The 21,878-nt window shown below is 44.9% G+C and overlaps 1 protein-coding gene across 2 annotated transcripts; it reads left to right on the top strand.

Moving 5' to 3' along the window:
* The first annotated feature begins 184 nt into the window (after positions 1–184).
* On the top strand, positions 185–21,812 carry Ufd1 (ubiquitin recognition factor in ER associated degradation 1). 2 transcript variants are annotated; one of them, XM_075969353.1, is made up of 12 exons: positions 185–310; positions 3,253–3,359; positions 3,747–3,779; positions 6,490–6,611; positions 8,614–8,744; positions 10,686–10,758; positions 14,486–14,554; positions 15,348–15,413; positions 15,844–15,891; positions 16,597–16,685; positions 17,228–17,309; positions 20,959–21,812. In XM_075969353.1, the coding sequence occupies exons 2-12, from the start codon at positions 3,353–3,355 to the stop codon at positions 21,031–21,033; spliced, it is 795 nt and encodes a 264-aa protein (XP_075825468.1). In that variant the 5' UTR covers positions 185–310; positions 3,253–3,352; the 3' UTR covers positions 21,034–21,812. The 2 variants fall into 2 exon arrangements, with proteins under 2 accessions (XP_075825468.1, XP_075825477.1); XM_075969362.1 differs by having other exon boundaries at positions 186–310; positions 3,253–3,385.
* The last annotated feature ends 66 nt before the right edge of the window (positions 21,813–21,878 follow it).

The following is a 21,878-nucleotide window of genomic DNA, read 5'->3' as shown; positions in this document are numbered from 1 at the left end:
ACCAAGTTTATTCGGAAAGGACTACTATCTAGACATTACAGATAATTGCTGTTCTGTGAAATAAGTTATTAAGTGTTTTATTCTTTTCTCTGAATACTTTTCAAACTTCAGGCCTCTCTGTGGCTCTCTGGTTTCCGCTTGCGACGCCAAGCCGCGGTATCCTCCCTGAGGTCTCCCTTTCGTCACTTCCGGAGAACCTCTCGCGGGCTCTGGGTTTCAGAGCGGCGGCTGCGGCTGTGTAGAAGGAGCTCGGGGTTTCTATTGTAAGGTTCACGAAGAGAAGCGGTGTCACCAAGTGCTGTCAGCCATGGTAAGTTGGTTGGGGATCGGGAGCCGGGTGAGGCCTGTGCTGCCTGCGGCGCTCGGCGGGAAGGGCCTGGACCTGGCGGCGGAGGTGCCGAGTCACCCCGGCCTGCGTCCGGCTCGTTCCTCCGTCCTCCGAGCAAGCGCGTCTGTCCCAAGTGGGAGCCATCGTTACGAGCCGCCTCTTTTCCTCTTAGCTTGTCGGAGTTATGATTCGTATGCTTCTCCGCGGTACTGCAGGCCTCGAGAGTAGAAAGGAACCTGCTACTTTGTGTCCATAGTTCTCCTAAGAGCTCGATACGCAACAGGTTTCCATGAATTCAAAAGTTAACTGGAGAGAGTTCGTGGGGAGTGGCGCCAGGGAGGAAAATCCGAAGGACATTAGGCTTTGCCTAAGTTCTGCGGCCTTTTATGCAGTGGAGATAATGTCTTAGGATATATGTCACATTGTGTTCCTCACGTGATAACAACAGTAGATAATATTTTGGGCGCTTTTTTCTGTCAGTGCATCCTTGTTTAACTCCTGCAGCCCTCTGGGAACATACGTAGTTATTATACGAACCGAGAAATCTAAAACGTACAGAGGTAGTAATCACGAAAGCGAGGCACTGAGATTTGAAGTCACACCCATCTGGCTGTAGTGATGTTTCTTTATGTAGTGTTGACTCCATGTCACTTGTTTGTTAAAAAATAGGAAGTGCTTATTAGATTTTACCCTGAGTGTCACTGCTATCCAATTTCTAAGTTCACTCATGTAACCCGCACTGAGTACTTTTTTTTTTTTTTTTTTTTTGGTTTTTCGAGACAGGGTTTCTCTGTGGCTTTGGAGCCTGTCCTGGAACTAGCTCTGTAGACCAGGCTGGTCTCGAACTCACAGAGATCCGCCTGCCTCTGCCTCCCAAGTGCTGGGATTAAAGGCGTGTGCCACCATCGCCCGGCCCGCACTGAGTACTTGATGTGTTAGGCATCAAAGCTTGAAACATGGATGATAGAAGCAGTAAAGGAGGAGCAGGCAGTCATGTAACATAACTCTAAGTGTGTTATTTATGTTTCAGAGAAGCAAGTAGTGTAGCTTAGGGAAGGGGTTTTGATGAGCGCACCTCGCACCCCTTCATTCAGAAGGGGTTTTGTGGATCATGCACCTAAGACTGAGTCACACAGTTCTGATGCTTAAAGACAAAAATAAAAGATTGAAAATGTCTGTGCTAGTAGCTGAAGAACCATCTTTTAAGATTTATTGGTGGGGATGTGTGTGTGCGCGCACATGTGCTTGTGCAGTAGAGGTGTAGGGGGTTATGTGTGTCTGTGTGCTTGGGTGCACGCGTGTGCGTGTGGAGGTCAGCAGACCACCGTGGGTGTGCCTCCTCACGTCTTAACTTTGCTTGCCAGTGTGAGAAAATACTTGAGACAGCACAGGGTGCATGTGTTCTGGGCTGGGAACATTCTGGAGAAGCACTAACCCTGACTCATGGCCAAGCAAAGGAGGCTTGCTGCAGAAAGAAAGGGGTTGTAGTAAAAAGCCCCGATGAGGGCAGGCACACATGGGTGGGCATACACACAACTGCTTTCCCACCACCCGGAATGCCTTTTTGTTCTCCTGCCCAGTTGCTTCTCAGGGCATGTGGGTCTCTAGTGAGGATCTCCTCCAGAACACTTGTTTAACATCCATCCATTCTCAGGTGCTCTCTGCCCCCATAGCTGCTTCTTGTCTTTAAAACTCCCGGGCATTCATGTTTTATTGTTATATTCCTTGTCTTTAATATGAGATTCACCAGAACAGAGGTAGTATTTTCCTTGTTGGTACCAAATGTTATGAAAGTGATGTTTCTTAAAACCCCGATCAGAGCTGGGCGGTGGTGGCACACGCCTTTAATCCCAGCACTTGGGAGGCAGAGGCAGGCGGATCTCTGTAGGTTCGAGACCAGCCTGGTCTACAGAGCTAGTTCCAGGACAGGCTCCAAAACCACAGCGAAACCCTGTCTCAAAAAAGCAAAAAAAAAAAAAAAAAAAAAAGATGGTAGCTAGACGCACCCAGATACAGTTGGGGCGGGGAGGGGGGCTGGCCTAGAAGCCACCTTGGAGGCCACTGGTATGACTAAGTCTCACATTTTTGTTGTGGTTTTTTTTTTTTTTGTTGTTGTTGTTGTTGTTGTTTGTTTTTCGAGACAGGGTTTCTCTGTAGCTTTGGAGCCTGTCCTGGAACTAGCTCTTGTAGACCAGGCTGGCCTCGAACTCACAGAGATCCGCCTGTCTCTGCCTCCCGAATGCTGGGATTAACGGCGTGCGCCACCACCTCCCGGCTAAGTCTCACATTTTTGTAAAGTTGCATTGTCTACAGAAAGTGGAAACTGGACCTAAGGGAAGAGACTGGGGTAGAAAAAAAGGATGAGGTTCTTTGTGCTACCTAGTAAGTCAGGACATTCTGGTTAATGAGAGTTTAGTTTATTGTAGTCTTTGGCCACATTTATCAGCACTGATGACGTGACATGTCCAGTATTTGGCCTGAAGAAATGTACCTTTGAGCCAGATACAGTGGCTGCACTTGTAGTTCCGGTTGTGTGGTGTAGCACGGGTAATAACCCAAAGATGGAAATTGTGGTTCAACCCCAAAACCAGAAAAGCAAGGCAGCGAAATCACTGGTCTTCAGACGAGATTTTTTTCATCAATATACAAATAATAAACCAGGCGGTGGTGTACGCCTTTAATCCCAGCACTCACCTTTAATCCCAGACAGGCCTCAAAGTAACAGAGAAACCCTGTCTCGAAAAACCAAACAAATAAGTAAATAAAACGAATGGTATACAACTACGAAGTGGGAGGCTGAGTCAAGGTCACTCGAGCACGGGACTTCACAACTAGACTGGCGAGCATGGGGAAGCCTCACTTTATGATTTTTTTAAGTGCCTTTGTTTGTTTTGGTAATAATACCATTTCTTTTTTCCTTCTAGTTTTCATTCAACATGTTTGATCACCCGATTCCCCGGGTCTTCCAGAACCGCTTCTCTACGCAGTACCGCTGCTTCTCCGTGTCTATGCTAGCAGGGCCTAATGACAGGTCAGATGTGGAGAAAGGAGGGAAGAGTATGTGCTTGTTTTTATTTTGAATAGTTACCTTTCCTGCCCCCAAAGTCTGTGAATGAGCCTTGTAGCCTTCCATAACCCTTATTTTGCATGTGGGCATCAGACACTCGCATTATAGTAAAAATGTCACTCATCCTAGGGCATGGACGGTGGGAGCAGGGCGCTAATTATGTTTGATGACCGCGTGCCATCAGAGCACAGAAGTTAGTAACGTCAAGTAAGACTGTTTATGAGAAGTCATTATGAAGTTCTGATTACCCCAAAACCACTGTTTAAAGCTTTAAGATGCATCTTACCTTGACTTTGTTATAGCCCTTTTATTTTTATTTACTTAACATTCCTGAACTATTCTTTTTCACAGTAATTATGCCGCCCTCAGCCCTCGATCAGCTCAGTAAGTATGTTTTAAGTGACTCAACATCTGGGCAATAGAAGGGTGCAGGCATGAGCATAGGCTCCTCGTTGTGCACAGGTCTAGGTAACACTTGTCAGGGTCTGCTGGGCTAGGGGGACCAACCAAGGCCACAGTGCCTTACACAAGGCAAGGTGTGGTTGAGCTTTCCACGGCCTGGGCCCCATAAGCACCCCTCTGAGAAGGGTATTCCTCCCTCCAGCCCCTCACCCCATTGCCTGACTTGCCTCAAGCAGTTGTCCCAATACAAAGGTGCAATGCATAGTGTTTGAGCAGTTCCTGTGGTGGTGTGGGCTCACTCGGTTGTCCCCTAGAAATGGTTGATTTACAAGAGGACCACGAGAAGTAGGTCTTCATCTCCTTTCCAGATAGCTCTTCAGAGCTCCAGACCGCCAGTGTGGCGTTGCATCCTGAAGAAAGTGGAGGCTGAACTGTTTGTTGCTTTCTTCCTATGCAGATAAGGCCTCTTGTGAGAAGAGTCTCAGGCTTCCTTTCTTGGTTATGGATAGCCTTAATTATGGATGCGCTCATGGCTTTTGGAGCTTGATGTTCCCACTTGAATTCACCCTGTGAAGATTGGTTATGGGGTGAAGTAATGACTTGCCGAGAATAGGTGCCGCTTTGCAGTGTTTGGGCTTTGTGCTTTGCCCTGCCCAATTATTGACTTAGAGTCTGGCTTTTCATAGTATCTCCTTTAAGCAGGGACACTATCAGTGCTTGCTCGTTGGAGCTGCAGTGTTAATTGGGTACATATCAAGCCCTTCTGGTTCTAGTGACAAGTGGGGAAGTGACCTATGTCCAGTGAAGGCTTCTACTTAGGCAGCAGGTAGAATAAAAGCCATGGGGTTCACAATAGGCTATCATTACAGAGGAAGGATGGGTCTTTGGTTTTGCTTTTGGGGTAAGCTGACTAAGGAGCCCAGGTGTGTTCCTTAGAACAGTGTCCTAGAAGATGCCCAGGAACTGGATCAGTGGGTTTCAGACCAGATTAGATCAATATTCAGACCTCTTTTTTTTTTTTTTTTTTTTTTTTGCTTTTGCTGTACTGGCGATTTGGGTAAGCTAGGCGAGTACTTACTGAGTTATACCTTGAGTTCTTTAAAAGGTTTTTTTGAGACTGGGTCTCACCAAGTTAACTAAGCTGGCCTTTTCTTAAAATCTCCCGGTCTTGACTTTGTGAGTATCTGGGGTTACAGGTATTGCCACTGTGCTCAACTGTTGATTTCTTAAGTTACTCTTCTAACCAAGGAAGACCGAGGGAGTCCTGATTTGTGAAATGCAGGTTATTTCTCTGGCTGGAGGTCTGGGGAGCTCCAGGTCAGGCTCTCCATCCGTCAGAGGCTGAGGGGTACTACAGCAGTCTTGGCCCTGGGCTACTTGTCTTAGTCACCCTTATGCTAGCAAGGTCACCTTAGTGATACTGTTTTCTAAGCTGTTGTGAAGCACCCTACTCAAGCCCTTCCCCGATTCTCCATATTCTTTCAACATTTAGAGAGAGGCCAGAAGTCTGTTACCTCTCAATGCGTAGTGGATATTTCTTGCCAGATGTGGTGGCGTACAACTGTAATCCTGACACAGGAGGTAGGGACAGGCCTCTGAGTTGGAGGCCATCCAGTGCTGTGGAGGAAGTCCTGGTGTGTGTGCTTAACCTGACAAGCTGCAGTCTACTTCAGTGGTAGAGTTCCCAGACTTAAGCAGATTTGTTCTGGATCTTGACATACCATTCCTGAGCAGAGTAGTTTGGGACATGCTATTTTACCCACATGTCTCAGTTTTCCCTATTATTTGAAAAGGGAGAGATGATAGTGCCTTACTGCTCTGGGAGGATTAAACAAATGCCCAGGACATGGCAAACACCATTGGTACCCTCTCAGTCCTTTCTCTGGGTGCCCCGGGCTTTTCTTGTCTCTTGTGGCCAGGCTCTCCTTTCTCTGACCTTGTGCCTTTGGAGTCAGTGTTCCACCTGTCCTGTTTGCTGTCTCCTACCCTTTGTGCAGCCCTAACGGAACTCTTAGACCACTGCAATGTGGAGACCTACCGTGTTGTGAACTTGCTGAGCTGGGGCTGCGCACTGGGCCTAGATATGTGCTCTGTTCCATGTGTTCTCATCGTAGGCTCTCCCTTCCTGACCCCCACTCACACCCGACCTCATCCATCTTGCCTCACTGCTGGCCATTCTTTGAACTGGCTGAGTTCTCCATTTCTTTGCTCAGCTGCCCCCTTCCTGGATTGTGTGTTTGCTGGCTGACCTGGAAAGCTGGCTCTTCGGGGGCTAGGAAGCCTGTTACCTGGTCTTTCTCCCTTCCCACTCTTTCCTTCCCGGGTTCCTGCAGTATCTGCCGGTGCATATCAGTTCCCAGTCTCACCTCTCTAAAAATCCTTTAAAGGAACAGATTTTTGTGTGGCACATGGTTGCCACTTAAATTGTTAATGGATAGATAAATGAACATGTTACTTTTATTAACCATGAATTTAGAAAATCATGTCTGTGCTGGTGCTGCATGACTTAAATTACCAAGTTCCTCTAAGGCCACATGGTGTGTTCCTGCAGACAGTGATAAGAAGATGTGAGCGCAAGCACTGAAGTTTAGGGTCCAAGCACAGTACAGGCATTGGGTGAATAAGGTTTCTTTCACGGGAATTGGTGTTGGATGGGATACCTGACTGTATCTTATAACCTCTTTGTTCTTAGGCCGGCTCAACATTACCTATCCCATGCTGTTTAAATTGACTAACAAGAATTCAGACCGAATGACACACTGTGGTGTACTGGAGTTCGTTGCTGATGAAGGCATCTGTTACCTCCCCCACTGGGTGAGTTGGGCTGCGAGGGTCTGTAGAGAGTCCTTCCCATGGGAACTTTGTAAATAGAGACAACTCTTCTGCCTATATGTGCATGCCTGAGAGTCCTTCCTTCAAGTAAAAAGGCCCAAGAGGAGAACATCTTCAGCAGTGTGCTGTACCATGTTTAAAACATCCTGCTTAACTGTGTAGACACAGGTCATTGCAGACCTGGGCCCCTCAGAGAGGCTAGCAGAACTACCCATTGAAGGAGGATCCCGAGGTGGCAGTCATTCTGAGGGTGGTGGTGGAGATTTCACACCTCTTCCCTTTCTTTCCCTCCCTTCTGTCCTTGCCCACTTGGCAAAGTCAGCTTTAGGAAGTCTTCCCAGGGAAGCCTTATCCTGTTGTAGTAGCTGGCCTGGTCTCTGAAGCTGCCCTGGATGGATGAAGTGCAGGGTAGCCTCTCTTTCAGTCCTTCTCCTGCAGAGGCCCCTGTGGCTCACCTGTTGAAGTGGGAGGTAGAACAACACTGCTCTGAAGATCTCCCTTTAAGGCTCAGGCTTGCGGCTGGGATGGCTGCTTGCCCAAATTCTTTGACAACTTTAGCTCAGGAAACTATCTGAATTCCTTTCTCTGAGATGCTACACGGCACCTAGGAAACCTGTATGGTATGGGGCTGTTCTCCCTTTGTGGGCTGTCCTAATTCATGCATGGGCAGGCATTTGCCTGCTGTCTCCCAGCTTCTAGCTCAGACGACAAGGGGGTATGTGCGTGGGTGTTCAGTGTGCTTTATCTTACCTGGAGCTGCCAAGTTTCAGGGAGAACCAGGCTACATAAATGCTAGCCTGTCTGCTAGCTGCTGGACCCTCATCTCTTAACCGTTTGCCTGCCAGCATTGGGGTACCACAAGGCCAGGGCCTGCTATGCTACCTGCATCAAAGTGCCCACTAATGGGCCAGGCAGAGAGTGACATCTCAGGTCCTTTTGCTTCCTTGTCCTCAAGTCATTTCAGAAGTCTGTTCCCCAGGGCTTGGTCTGACACTTATTCCTTCTTCGTGCTACACTCCATTTTTGTCATTACCAGCCCTTTTGTACAGTGTGCTGGAGTCTCAACCTGGGGCTGCTGCTCAGCACACCCCGTTCTTCCGTCCTGGGCTGCTGCTCAGCATAGACTAGTGCCTTCTTACCTGCACCATGGCCCTCTGTCCCTGTTTCTTATTTTGGAATATTTTCTAAGAGATTTGCATACCTAAATAAAGACTTGCTTCAGTTAGCCTTTCATGGGAGGAGCCAGCATTGGGACCCCTAAAAATAAAAGGAGGTAGCCATGTCTTAATTACTGTTGAGGTGTTAGGGAAGGCCAACGGAAATTCACTTTGCAGTTCTTTCGACTCATTCATCTATGTATCCAACTTCTATCCAAAAACAATTTAAAATTAGCAAAAATCTATTCTGGGACCTGCAACCGATCCCTCTTCCCGGACCATGTCTCCCTGCCTCTGACTAAAGACTTAGTGGTACTACAGTGCCCAAGTTTCCTACATGCCAGATTCCCCTGTCCTTTGTTCACGTCTGTCTGTCCCCATCCTCAGTCATTATCTGCCTTACTGGGTAGTTCATCAATGCATGTCTATTAGTGTTTCTATGACCCTCTGTAGCAACATCTCTGGGGCCTTCCGTGACCTTTCATCGTGTGGTCATTCTATCATAAGTGTGGTCCTTATTACTTAGGGCCCTGAATGCTGCTTATGAGATAGCTTTAGAGCTGGGAGGTAAGCATCCCAGGGAATATTGTATACAGGGGTCTGGAAACTGATGACCTGTCTAGGTTGCCTTGGCAGAGACAGATCACAGTGATGCAGCCTCAGTTGAATCCCTTTCTTGGTCTGCTTTCCATGTATGTCCCTCACTTGATTTTTCTTGCATGGCATCATATTACAATTAATTTGCTTGTTCCAAGTCTTCAACCTGGCAGATGATAGCTATAGAGACTTCTTAATTGTTGAGTTTCATGCAGATTTTTTCTTTTTAGATGATGCAGAATTTGCTGTTGGAAGAAGGGGGCCTGGTTCAGGTGGAGAGTGTCAACCTTCAGGTGGCTACCTACTCTAAGTTCCAGCCTCAGAGCCCGGACTTCCTGGATATTACCAACCCTAAAGCAGTGTATCCTTTTGACATAAGAGTTTCTCTGTAAAGGAAGGGTTCCTGGCTATCACCAAGCAACATGGGAACCAGACGTGTTTCTGATTGAAATTGTGATTGATGGTAACAGCACTTGACTAGCTCATCCTCTTGATCCTGACCAAACACGGCAAGTGCTCTCTGGCCTTTTTCAGTCACTTTACAGGCACCTTTTAGTTTTATGGCTACCTAGACAAAGACCAAGACACACAGTATATCCAGTGGAGCGGCAGAGTAGCTTATGAAATGGTTCACAATCACCTCTAACCCAAGGGACCTAATGCCATTCCTTTTCTGGCCTCCTTGAGTCGCTGCATGCACATGCACACACGTATCCACACAGACATGCCCCAAAGAAATGTTGTTAATCCACAGTGTAGACAGTGGTAGAAGTGACCTGTACTGCAGGCAGGGGACATCTGTGGGAAGAGCTGCTTAATCTGTCCTTCAGAATGACCTACAAATGTTTTGCTGTCAATGCAGGAGGAGTCTTGTCTTCACTATAACCTTTTAGGATTTTGAATTTTCCCGTTTTATAGTGCAGACTTATAAGATTGCTTTCAGGGGCTCTTTTTCTTTCTTTCTTTTATTTTTTTGAGTATCCTACCTATGTCTATACCAGGTAAATACAAAAAAAATGCTTTGAATGGGTATTTAATGTTTCTTATATTCTCTTCTGTTAAGCATTTTGACATAAACGTTATTAAATCATGTGGACAAACCATCACACATTTGGAATGCATCATCTACCTGTGGAATTGTACTCGAGAGGCTGACATGAGGATTATGAGTTCAAATGTATGCCTGAATAATTACTGACATCTAAGCCAGACCAAATAACATACAACAAAATCTGAAGGGAATTTGTGAAAATACAAAAACCAGAATTAGGAACAACAGCCCACCATCCTTTTAAGACATCCTTGCTTGAAAAGTGTGATGACACAACTTTCCAGTATTTAAAGAAACTCTGGACCACTTAGATATGAGCATCCCATTCTGTACACTACAGCGGAAAAATACCTATCACCAAGTTAAAAAAACAAAAGAGGGTGGACAACACAACAGAAGGAATCGGGCCACAAATTAAACTTCACTAAATAGATTGGTCGCACGTATAGCACACTTTAGAATCTGCCTCAGATGGTTCGAAGTAGAAACCTCCGTGCAGTGATCTCTGCTATCACTCTTGAATGAACACGGTAATTTACTTTCTTCAAAGCACCATGAAAAGGAGTGAAACAAAATATTTGTCTTGAACCTGAAAACAACTATGATGTTTAAAGTCTTTACCAAATTGTTTTTATGAGTAGGGTTTTTCTCTTGTATGAGTTCTGCCCTATTTACTAACTTCAAAATGATATAAATAGGCTTTAAAATATTTGTAGGGCTAGAGACATGGCCGAGCAGTTAAGAAAAGTTTATTTCTAGAGCTAAGGTCTGGTTTTTTGACAACATTTTGTGATTTCTTCTGTAAGAATCTAACGGTCTAACCTCTCAGGAGCGAGCATATACATTTACGTAGCCACACAAACACCCATGACATCACATAATTAAAATTAAAACAAAGCTTCAAACAGTTCTTCACTCAAGAAACATTTTCTCTTGGAAGGTTTCATTTTTGTAAAACAGGTGTTGAGGCATTTAAAGGCTTACTTTCAGAGTTGTTTTTTTTTTTTTTCATCATGAACTGGTTCATGTAACAGCATGCGGGACTGAAGTCAGAGAAATCAATCCTCAGTTGGTATCATTTGGGAAGATTTAGGAAACGCTGTTCTGCTAGAGGAAATAGACCACTTGGGTTAGGCTTTGAGAAATTACATTCACACACCATCTGAGATGAACAGCCACAACTTCCCACAGACACTTGTTTCCGATTGAAGGTATGCGCTCTGTCACATTGCCTTGACAGCGTGTATGCAGATTAGAAAATGCATTGAGAAACTTTGCCTGTCTGACCACTGGGGATGTGATCGCTATCAACTACAATGAGAAGGTAGGTGAGCCTGGCTACTTACCCCTAAAAGAATGTTCTGTTACTGTGCCTTTTTTACCCCAGAGAGAGGGAAACGACAGGCCAAAGAGATGATTCCATCTAAGTCTGTTTTGGTGATCCAAAGAGTTTATTGGGGTGAGTTACAGGAGCATGAGTAAACTGGGGTGTGGCATGGAGGCTGCATCAGTGGAGTTCTGTAGGTGGGCTTCTATTTCTTGCCTGCCAGTTCCCAAAAACCAACACGGATACTTAATTATAAATGCTCGGCTGCTAGCTCAGGCTTGTTACTGTCTCTTACAACTTAACCCATTTCTATTAATCTATGTATTACCACATGACTTGTGGCTTTACCTGTCGTCCAGCATGTCTTATTCTCTCTGTGTCTCCTGACAACTCATCTGACTCTGCCCTTCTTCCCAGAATTCTAGTCTGGCTCTCCTGCCCAGCTGATAGGCCGGCCAGTCAGCTCTTTATTAGCCAGTCAGAGTAGTACATATTTATAATGTACAAAGATTGTTCCCCAGCAGAGTTCCTTGTACAGTTTACAGGCAGCTACTCTCAGGGAGGGGCCTCTTGAGTCTGGGAACTTTCTTCTGGTCTTGGTGGGCTCCAGGAATGCCTGTGGTACACATATATGTATGAGGCAAAACATTCAGAGACTTAAAATAGAAACAAATGTTTCTTTTTTTTTTTTAATTTGTTTTAAAAAGCCGTTGCTGGCTAAGCCTGGTGGTGCGTGCTCATAATCGTACCATCTAGGAGACAGAGTAGGGTTGTGGGTCCAAGGTTTCACTAGACTCCCCACTCCACAAGAGAATGTTTGAGTCCATCATCATTGTCCACTCTGGTATTGAATGAGGCTTCTTTCTAAAAGCGGGGTTTATGGCCTAATTGCTGCCTATTTGATTTTTTTTTTAATTTCCTGGGTTCATATTTAGAGTCCTAATTCTTCACTTAGTGTGATAGAAAGACGTGTGTGTGTGTTTATCTATATATAAAGTAAATCACTGGGCCATCTCCTTGTGGTAGTTAATTTTGATTGCTATTTATTAATAGGATTTAGAAACACCGTTGAATCAAACCTTTGAGCATGTCCATGAAGGAAGCATTTTAGATAAGGTTGAGATGGGAAGACCCACTCTAATTATAGGTGACTCCGTCCCATGGCTTGGGTCCTAGACTGAGTGAAAATACTTCAGGCTTAGTGTTAGTATCAATTTCTGACTGTGGAGCAGTGTGACCTTGAGCTGCTTCAGCTGGGAGCCAAAACAGACCCATCTCCTTTGTTGTTCTTGTCAGCTATTTGTCAAAGCAGTGAGAAAAGTCACGGCCATTCAGAAACTGTTAAGGACTTATTACATATTAATAAGCTTAATATTTTTATGTTTACTCATTATACTTCTGCTTTTAAAAGCATCTGTTAATGGGCTGGAGAGGTGGCTCAGTGATTAAGAGCGCTTCTTGCTTTTGCAGAGTACCCAGTTCAATTCCCAGCACCCACTAGAGGTTCACAACTGCCTATACCCCTGGTTCCGGGGGATCTGATACCCTCTTCTGGCCTTTCAGCAACAGGCATGCATCTGGTGCAAATATATACATATATGCAGGCAAAACATTCATAAACAAAATAATCTGTCTTTTAAAGCCTTTGCCAGCTGAGCTTGGTGGCCATGCTAGTAATCTAACAATCTAGGAGACTGAGGCAGCAGGGTTGTGGGTTCAAGGTTGATCTAGACTACAAAACAAGTTACTTCCCTCTCCCCCCACTAAAGGTCTTTTCTTTTTTTTATCAAAGTCAAGCCTTTTGCCATGAGGGGAGTAACCAAAGACAAGCTGTGTCCGTGTCCTTGTTACACCCTCTGTTGAAAGCAGGCAGCCCTTTGAGGAGCAGAGCCTGCTGTGGGACAGACTGCAGTTAGTGACTTTGGAAGTAGAATTTAGCTGCTTGAGGATAGTGCCTCTTGGGCTCTCTTCTCATGCATGGGAGCGTGCATTTTCTTATATGGATCTTCCATTAGCTGCTTCCTGACTTAGTTCTGTTGAATCTGAATACTACTTATGTTCATCCATGGTTCTCTGCTTCTTAGGTCTCTTAGTCAAGACAACTGAGTAGACGAAATGACAGGGAAGTTCCCACAAAGCTCACGAAGGCATCACCTCCCCACTATCCACAGAGTATTTTGATGGAAGGTGTAGTACGAGTCTTGCCATCAAGGCTGTCGTGGCCAACTGTAGCGATGAGCATGACACTGTGGGTACAAACAGACAGCTGTGGAGCTGTGCTAGGACCCACCTGCAGGGTTCAGTAGTGACCCTAGCCAAGCATAGCCTGGCTTCCCTGAGACCTGTGCTGAATTCCTTCAAAACACTCTAGTCCCCTCAAACTAGGTCCCCACAACTGTGTCACAGGAACTTGCTCAGCCAGTTCCTCACATGGTGTAACTGTAGGGATGGTTCCCTTGTATCTTGAGTGTTCAAGTCAGCCAATATTGAGAATTCTTACTTTCTCATTTCATAATATTTTGAGGGTATAAACTTAATAAATGTTCTTATCTTGCGCTTTGTCAGATTTTTTTTAGGTAATACCTTTTAAAATAAGCTTCTGTAATCTATAAGCAGCTTCACAGTATTGTTTATAATAGGTGATAATGACTTTTAATGATGATATTCAAATTATTGATGAAGTTTTTGCACAATAAGGAAGAATAGGTTAAATAGCATGTAGATTCGAAATGAGATTTAAATGCTCACTTTAAAAAAATCTGTTCTTGCCTTCATTTCCTTCCTATTTTAATAATTACTTTGAGTGTATGAATGTGGAGGGGGGGTCAGACGACAATCTCGTGTGTTAGTAGGTCTTGCTGGTACAGGGAAGGTCTCCGTGTTCACTGCTGTCTGGGGCACACCAGCTACCCTGTGTACCTCTAGCCATTTTCCTGATAGGGGCATGCTGGGAGTACAGATTTCTGTGTCACTGTACCCAGCCGATTTGTGTGTTCTGTGGATCCCAACTCAGATCATCAGCCACTGTTTTACCCAGTGAGCCAGCTCTTCAGCCCCTGTCATTTAATTTTATTCATTTGCTTTTGCAGTGCTGGGGATTGAACCTAGGGACTTGCACATACTATTCAAATGCTCTACAGCTAAACTGCAGGGCTGGGGAGATGCAGGTAAAGATGCTGATCCCTTGAGCCCACATGGGAGGAGGAGAGAATCAACCCCTGAGGGGTGTAGTCTGACCGCCACCTGTTCATTGCGGCCAATGCATGTCCATCTACACTCTAGGTGTCTGTGTAAAACAGCTGAGCTCCATCCAGCCTCAGCCCAGATTCTTTCCTTCCCTCCCTCCCTCCCTCCCTCCCTCCCTCCCTCCCTCCCTCCTTCCTTCCTTCCTTCCTTCCTATGTAAGCAATACAATCCATTTATCTACTGATAGGCATTTTCGAAGGATAAACTTAGCATTACTGGTAGGGGCATTCTTACACTTTTCTCCTTAAACACTTAGCTAATTCTTCTCTTAGAATAAATTCCCAGATGTGAATTTCTGGGTCACCCACATCTGGGGACCAGTACCTTTTGACCCGACCGCATAGCAGCATAATCAGTGCTGAAAGGGATGATGTGATGTGAAGCTTGTGTGTAGAGGCCAGGCGGTGAGCCACAGTAACGGAGATGTTGCTAGTCCCTGTTAGTACCTCAGAACTTCAACTTTCTGTTCTTCCTGCAGATCTATGAGCTGCGGGTCATGGAGACCAAACCTGACAAGGCAGTATCCATTATTGAATGTGACATGAACGTGAGTGACTTTTTCAGATTTTTAAGGAGGTCAGGCCGGGTGGTGGTGGCACACACCTTTAATCCCAGCACTTGGGAGGCAGAAGCAGGCGGATCTCTGTGAGTTTGAGGCCAGCCTGGTCTACAAGAGCTAGTTTCAGGACAGGCACCAAAGCTACAGAGAAACCCTGACTCAAAAAAAAAAGAGGTCGGGATCCAGGAAGGTATGCAGAAGAGGGAGAGGAGGAAGATGCTATCACGAGTGTTAGGAGGAGGCCATTCACCTAGTGGTCCCTAGGGAATGGGAGTGACAGTTAACTACTTAGGTGGCTGGATCCACAGTCCCCTCAGACCTGCCAAGGAGTGAATGTTTGATTATTAAGAGCTAAGTGGAAACACATTATTGACAAGCCTCCTGGTTGTCAGAAAGAAAAAAAGTAACACCGTCTCCTTTCATTTATATGATACCCTAAGGTGTCAGACTTTAGAAATAGAAGACAGATTAATGGTTGTTGGTAACGTGGATCGTTGTAGTACTGTTTAGTGTCTTCCCTGTGGTAGTGACTACACGGACCTCCATGCTGATAGTTGTAGTTAACTAATCACGCACACACAGCTCCCGGTAGCAGTGGTGTCTGCAATGCTGATGCTCCTGTAGTGGTGCTGACCTGTCTAAAGTGCTGCCGTTGGGAAGGCTGGGCAGAATGCATGGTCAGGACTGTTTCCTAGAACTCTTGAGCTACTGTTATCTGATTAGTGAGGGAGACTGAGTGTGGCCACATCTCAGAATTTCACCTTTTGTTTTCAAAACACAGGTGGATTTTGATGCTCCCTTGGGCTACAAAGAACCAGAAAGACCAGTGCAGCATGAGGAGTCAATAGTAAGTGGTTTTCTTGAGTTCCTCCTGATTAACCGTGTGTGTGATGTTTATACCCATGCTTTTTGTTTGTTTTCATTACATTTAAATGTGTTGTGTGGGGACTAGGGGCGCATGTGCCTTGCATGTGTGTGATGGTTAGAAGACAACTTTTGGGAGTTGGTTCTCCTTCTACCATGTGTATACCAAGGATTGAACTTGGGTCTTCAGGCTTGGTGACAAGTGTTTTGCCTGGCCCTTCCTGTCTTTGTTACTGAGTGGACTCTGCAGGGACTGCCTGGGTTACGGTGCCTGCTCTTTTCAGGCTTGCCTCCTAAGAGTATGGTGTGTTCAGTTGATGAAGACTGGGGCAGCAGTGGAAACAGGAGGCTCTGGGGAAAATTGACCATCTAGTCTGAGAAACTCACTTCCTGTTTTTCTGTCTTCCCGTCAGGAGGGAGAAGCTGACCACAGTGGCTATGGTGGAGAGGTGGGCTTTCGTGTGAGTACCAGGCAATGTGTCTCTGCATCCTGATACCAGGAACTGTTCTCATTGACGCTTTGTGAACATTAGCAGGACGTGAGCTCTGGGTACCCATATGAGCAAACAAATTGGGAACTTGTTCAGTTACCAAGCCTTTCAATATGTGCTTTCTCCTGGAACCTTGACAACTCAATAAGGCTTCCAACTTCTCTTGTTTCTTTCAAAACTTACACCTAATATATGACTTGGGTATGGTCCCTAGATAATAAGTGTGGGGGCAGAGTGTCTACCAAAAGTTCAGTTAGTGTAAAAGATAAACGCAGTCCTTCCTTTAGGCTCATTAATTGTTAGCACGTCCTGCTTTTAATTAACTGTACCATTTGAAAAGTAGCTGCATGTTTGCCAGCCAGGTTCCCTGGTAAACAGGTAGAAGTGGCGCATGTGCAGGCGCTGAGGTGCTGGGTAGAGTGGGGAGGTATGACTAGATGTGGGGAAAGGGGCCTGGCAGGTGTTTGCCACGGGGTCTGCCATCACTGCTGCTGCTTGTTTTAGATGGGTTTCCTCCATTTCTCAGAGAGGTTGATAGAGATGTCTTGGCTGGCAGCACTTAAGGGGATCTGGACAATGCCAACAGCTCACACCTATTCTGGGGTCTCTGAGTAGAAGACACATAATTGTTCACTATTGAACTTTAGCATATATCCTCTGGACTTCTTTGTCTAGGCCTTCTCTGGTTCTGGGAATAGACTGGATGGAAAGAAGAAAGGGGTTGAGCCCAGTCCCTCCCCCATCAAGCCTGGAGATATTAAAAGGTAGGTCTGACCTAGTGTGTCCCTGCTGAATGTTTGCCCTTTTGCAAGAAAGGTCTGACACAGACCTTTGTGCCAAAGCTCCCAACATAGGAGAGCCTCGTTCCAGTGCTAGAAACAGACCAGCAAGCTACTGGGTAGGCTTAAAATCTTGCTTGCCCTCTGACAGTGGTAGAGTGTGATGGTGCTGGTCTAGGGATTCAAGGTAAATCCTCTTCTAGTAGCTACCAGGTCAGGGATAGGGATGTGTTAGCTGTCTAGTCTACTATTTGTGTGACCAGAAAGAGAACACTGGGGATGGGTTCCTGTGAAGAACTATCAGAGGAAGTCTGAGTCTGGGCCCAGAGCCCACAGTCCCCTATTTCACACCCAGTGGTTTTTACTTCGTGATTCCCTCCTAGAAGGTGCAGAGAGAGTAGCGCAGTGTATACCAAAGAGCTACAAAGAAGGCACTTGCCGTCTCTCCCTACCTTCCTCTTGATTGTCGGAAGCAGATCTTAGTCCTTCTTGGAACTAACCTTTCTCCTTGTTCATTATCTTCACAGAGGGATTCCTAATTACGAATTTAAGCTTGGTAAGATTACTTTCATCAGAAATTCACGTCCATTGGTCAAAAAGGTTGAAGAGGTAAGTTTATTTCATTGGTCATTAGTTTTACTTACTTGTAATGACTAGTGTTTTTGTCATTCAAAATAGGGTGCGTCTGTTATATTTACCCACCTTCTTGTGGTCCTCCTGTTCTTAATGGCCTGATAGCTCTGTAGATCCATTGCAGGTCTACTGGCTAAGGCCTGGCCACCCAGAGGTCAAGAGCTGACTCTAGGTTTGGCCACGAAAGATCTAGGGCTCCAGGTGGGTCTCATCTTCTGTTTGCTTGCTGTTTGTTTCAGGATAGTAAGTTGAACCTAGGGCCCTACACATGCTGAACTATACTCTTGCTTAACTCTGGTTCTTTCCAACCTAGAACTAGAGCTTGGCACTTCTGTATAGTGACTCTTGAGTAAGTAGAATGGCTGTAAGGTAGGGATAATAGGGCTAAGAGTCCTGCAGAAATGAGCACAGTGAACAGTCCCAGCTGATTTTGTGGCTGGACATGATACCTGGATGTAGGTGCATGTGCTAGCATGAAATCAAATTGATCAAAATTATCAAGACATCGAAAGTTAGCATGAATACCGTCATAGATGTTCAGGCCTCTGCTACAGGCCTAGCACTACCTAACAATGGTGACTAGCCTGATACTAGCTCACAGAGCCCTGGTCAGGTGCTAGGTACCTTCTGTGTACATCGTAAATAATATCTCGTTGCTGGGATATACTTGTGAGCCTCATGCTGTGATTGTGTTTGTACAGATGTATGTGTGCAGAGCCAGATCCCCTGACCACCACACATGGTGTCAGTGTCATTCCATTGAGAAAATGACCTTCACAGCAGGCCTCTATGACCAGCATGTTCCTGTCATGGATTGTGGTATGGGGAGAGGCTGCCTTAGAAGCAGGAGGCATTACTACACAGAAACTTACTCTAAGGCGTTGGGCATCAGTTATAAGTGGCTCGTTCTGCTGAAGATTGCATTCTACACAGCAGTTGTATCTGGACTACAGCTACCCGAGGTGTTTCCCAATGGCAAAGGGTTACCTTGTCTGTCGCCTGTTGATCTACATTCTTTAGTCCAATGTCAGTCTTTTCCACACCTTTTGCATATTCCATATGGAAAGGGCATTCTGCTTAGATTATTCTTGGAAAAAACTTTGTTTCCAGGAATGCCCTGCCTACAGTTCCTTTTTAAGTGACCTTGTTAACCATAATTAAAACGTCTGGTATTTTGATTTTTCTTCAAGCCTCTGGAAATCACCTCTCCTATCCAAGCATCATGATGGTTATAAGATTCAATATTGACTGTATCTTGGATCCATTCCTCTAGGGTGCTAATCTTGCCTTTAAAGGCCTAATTATCCTTTTGCATTGTAAATTAGTATTTTCAATTCTTACTTGTCTAGCTTCTTAATTTGGTATCATTCTATTTATTGCTGAAGTCAATCTTTGAAAAAATTAGTGAAGGTTTCTTTCGGGCCCTGTACAACTTTAGTAAATGACTCAGTTCTCTTTCTGACTTCTCAATTCTGTCCCAAGCATTCAAAGCTGCTGCATGGCATAGAGCTAGGGTGTGATCATATGTAGATTGTCTTTGTACATCAGTATAATTGTCCTCTCCAAGAATTTAGTCTTGGGAAATCTTAATACCTGTAACCCTACTTCGTTGTCCAGTGGTCCTAGCCTCATCTTTCCATCAGGTCCTCTACTGTAATTGAGGACCAGGCTTCAATACTGCTGTAACCAAGTCTCCAGTTTTGTGGAATAACCAGATGGCCATGAATTTAACCTCTGCCTCACAAAAAGTGAATGCATACCAAATGCGACCATTGCTTCCTTAAATCTCCTCAAATCTAAAACTTGCATGGTTGTCACCATATAAACATCAAATTAACTTAGAGATTCAGTGAGTCACACACAGCAGGTGTGAAGATATGTTTTGAAAATTGCAGATTCCTCTACCATAGGAAACCAAGAGATATTCCTCAACTCTCCAGCAGTAAAAGCCTGTTGGGGGGAGGGGCACCCTGTTGTTTTTCCAGTGTTGAAGACAAATCTTGCTGCTTGTAAAAGAATTGATTGGTAGTCGTTTTTTATGGTTGCTTGGTCGTATATAAAAAGCTTTTTGAAATTTGTGCACCTTTTAGTCCAGAATTCCCTGCTAGAAAACAAAAGAGAACAGAGCTGTGTGCAGAATGTAAGCTGCTTGTCTCAGTAGTTTAGCAAATTGCCACCCTGGAAGTAAGGAATTTAGATTAGAAACTCAAGGGTCTGAGATTTGGGGATTAAGGAAACGTGCAGAAAAGTGACTGGCAATAACATTTGGGTTGGTGAAATAAGTGGACGGTGATTTTCCTCTTGTGGAGTGTACACTTTTTACACTGAAAATGATTGTTTAAGGTTGGAGAAAGGGCAGCAACACAGAGGACCAGGATTCAGTTCCCAACACCCACATGGTAGCTCAAAACCATCTGTAACTAGTCCTAAGGGGAATCTGGGTGGTGGTGGCACATGTATTTAATCCCAGCACTAGGGAGGCAGAGGCAAGTGGATCTCTGTGAGTTCAAGGCCAGCCTGGTCTACAGAGTGGGTTCCAAGACAGTCAGGACTACTAAACAGAGAAACCCTGTCTTAAAAGACCAGGGGAAAAAAAATTTTTTTTATAAATACAAAATAATTATTGTGTAAAAAGCTCCCAAACTATCGTGGTTCAGTTTAGAATTTTTCAGAATTTCTATTACTGTGAAAGTGATAAATGTTGAATGGAAACTGTATTTAGAGTTTTAGATTTTGATAATTTCCTGGGCTAATAAGTGGTGTGATCCTTCTGAGTGCTGAATAACAGCAAGGAGCCATAGGTTCCCTTCCCTCTCCATGTCCCAAGGGAAGCCACCAGAACACTGGTGTGGAGTTGTTGAGCTGGAGTGTTCGGAAGGGAGATGTAGGAAATGCCTTTTCACCTTAATGGTAACTTCACCTGAAAATGGCTTATCAAGACATAGCCCCTCCATAAGTTGAGGAGTGGTTGTGCAGTGAATCTAAAAACAAGGTGGTAGAGACTCACAGCTGTGATCTGTGGGTTTCTCACTTCCATAAAATCCAGAGACCGTGTGTGTGTGCATGTGAGAGAGAGAGAGAGAGAGAGAGAGAGAGAGAGAGACAGAGACAGAGAGAGATAGAAAGAGACAGATGATTGATTATGTGAATATATGCTGTGTATATATGTTCTCTATGCATGTGCCCTAGGATGCTAGAAGAAAGAATCAAGTCCCTTGGAGTTGGAGTTACAGGCAACCCAGAATGGATGCTGAGTATTGAAACTGAATCCTCTGAAAGAGCAATACACACTTTTAACCACTGAGCCATCTCTCCAGCCCCTCAAGAAGCATTTCTAGGGCGGTGGTGGCGCATGCCTTTAATCCCAGCACTTGGGAGGCAGAGGCAGGCGGATCTCTGAGTTCGAGACCAGCCTGGTCTACAAGAGCTAGTTCCAGGACAGGCTCCAAAACCACAGAGAAACCCTGTCTCGAAAAAACCAAAAAAAAAAAAAAAAAAAGAAGCATTTCTAATTATGAATAATGAAGCAGGGAAAGTAGATAGAGGACACATGAGTTCGTAGAATAAAGCAATTGCTGTAAACTTTGAGGAATTTCTGAAAGTGCTATCCTGTTTTTACACCTAGGATGAAGCTGGGGGCAGATTCGTTGCTTTCTCTGGAGAAGGACAGTCACTGCGGAAGAAGGGAAGAAAGCCCTAAGTCTAAAACTGTCAGCTGGAAAATAAAAGATCGTTTGCAACAGACTGGCTGATAGTTACTTGCTCTGACAAGTTCAGAGAATGCGCTCTTATTTATGGTTTGTTTAGAGTTACCTAAGAACCATTAAGCTTGTTCTGGGTACAAAACAGCAGAACTGGAGGGTATGTGCTTCACCTGGGGAAGAGAAATCGCTCTCAGGTCCCCAAGGACCTTCTCTGCCTCCATGCATTCTGTTCCAGGGTTCTCCAGGCCATGCAAAGCAGTTCCCCTTCCTGCCTGTTCTTCCTTCCCAGATCTGTATAGGGCCTTGCCTTCAACAGAGTATGGCTTCTCAAACCAGGAGCTGAGTACCTGACAAAGATGGCCCCTGCCCTTATTTACAGTGACTCTTCAGAAGGGATCTCATCCAGACGAATTTACTCTCATTTTGGGTAATTCCTGATCTACTGGCTGTCGGGAATTCCATGGTGAAGCCAAATGTGAAAGTTAGAATGAGTAGATGCTGAAGTTATGCCCCCATTGCAATTTTATGTATTACCCAAAGTTCTGATAGTTTATCTGTTTTTCAGGTACTAGGATTGAACAAAAACTTCATGAATATTAAGCATGCCACACACTCTGCTACTGAGGTTCACCTATGCCCCATTTTCTTATGGTTTTATTGTCTCAGATCTGCACTTTGTATGATGTAAGATCTTTTGACATGCTGATCCAATTATTTAATTTTTTTCCTTGAGAATAATTCTTATTCAAAAATTAAATAAACTGAATAAAACTTGCCTCCAGCTGTTTGATAAGGTATGTCATGGATTGGTAGTTTGGGCCACTAGTCAGAAGTCACAAGA

Source organism: Microtus pennsylvanicus, chromosome 1 (assembly GCF_037038515.1).
Source record: "Microtus pennsylvanicus isolate mMicPen1 chromosome 1, mMicPen1.hap1, whole genome shotgun sequence".
Lineage (NCBI taxonomy): Eukaryota > Metazoa > Chordata > Mammalia > Rodentia > Cricetidae > Microtus > Microtus pennsylvanicus.
Note: the sequence above shows the minus strand (reverse complement) of the source record. Positions and strands in the feature narration are given on the sequence as shown.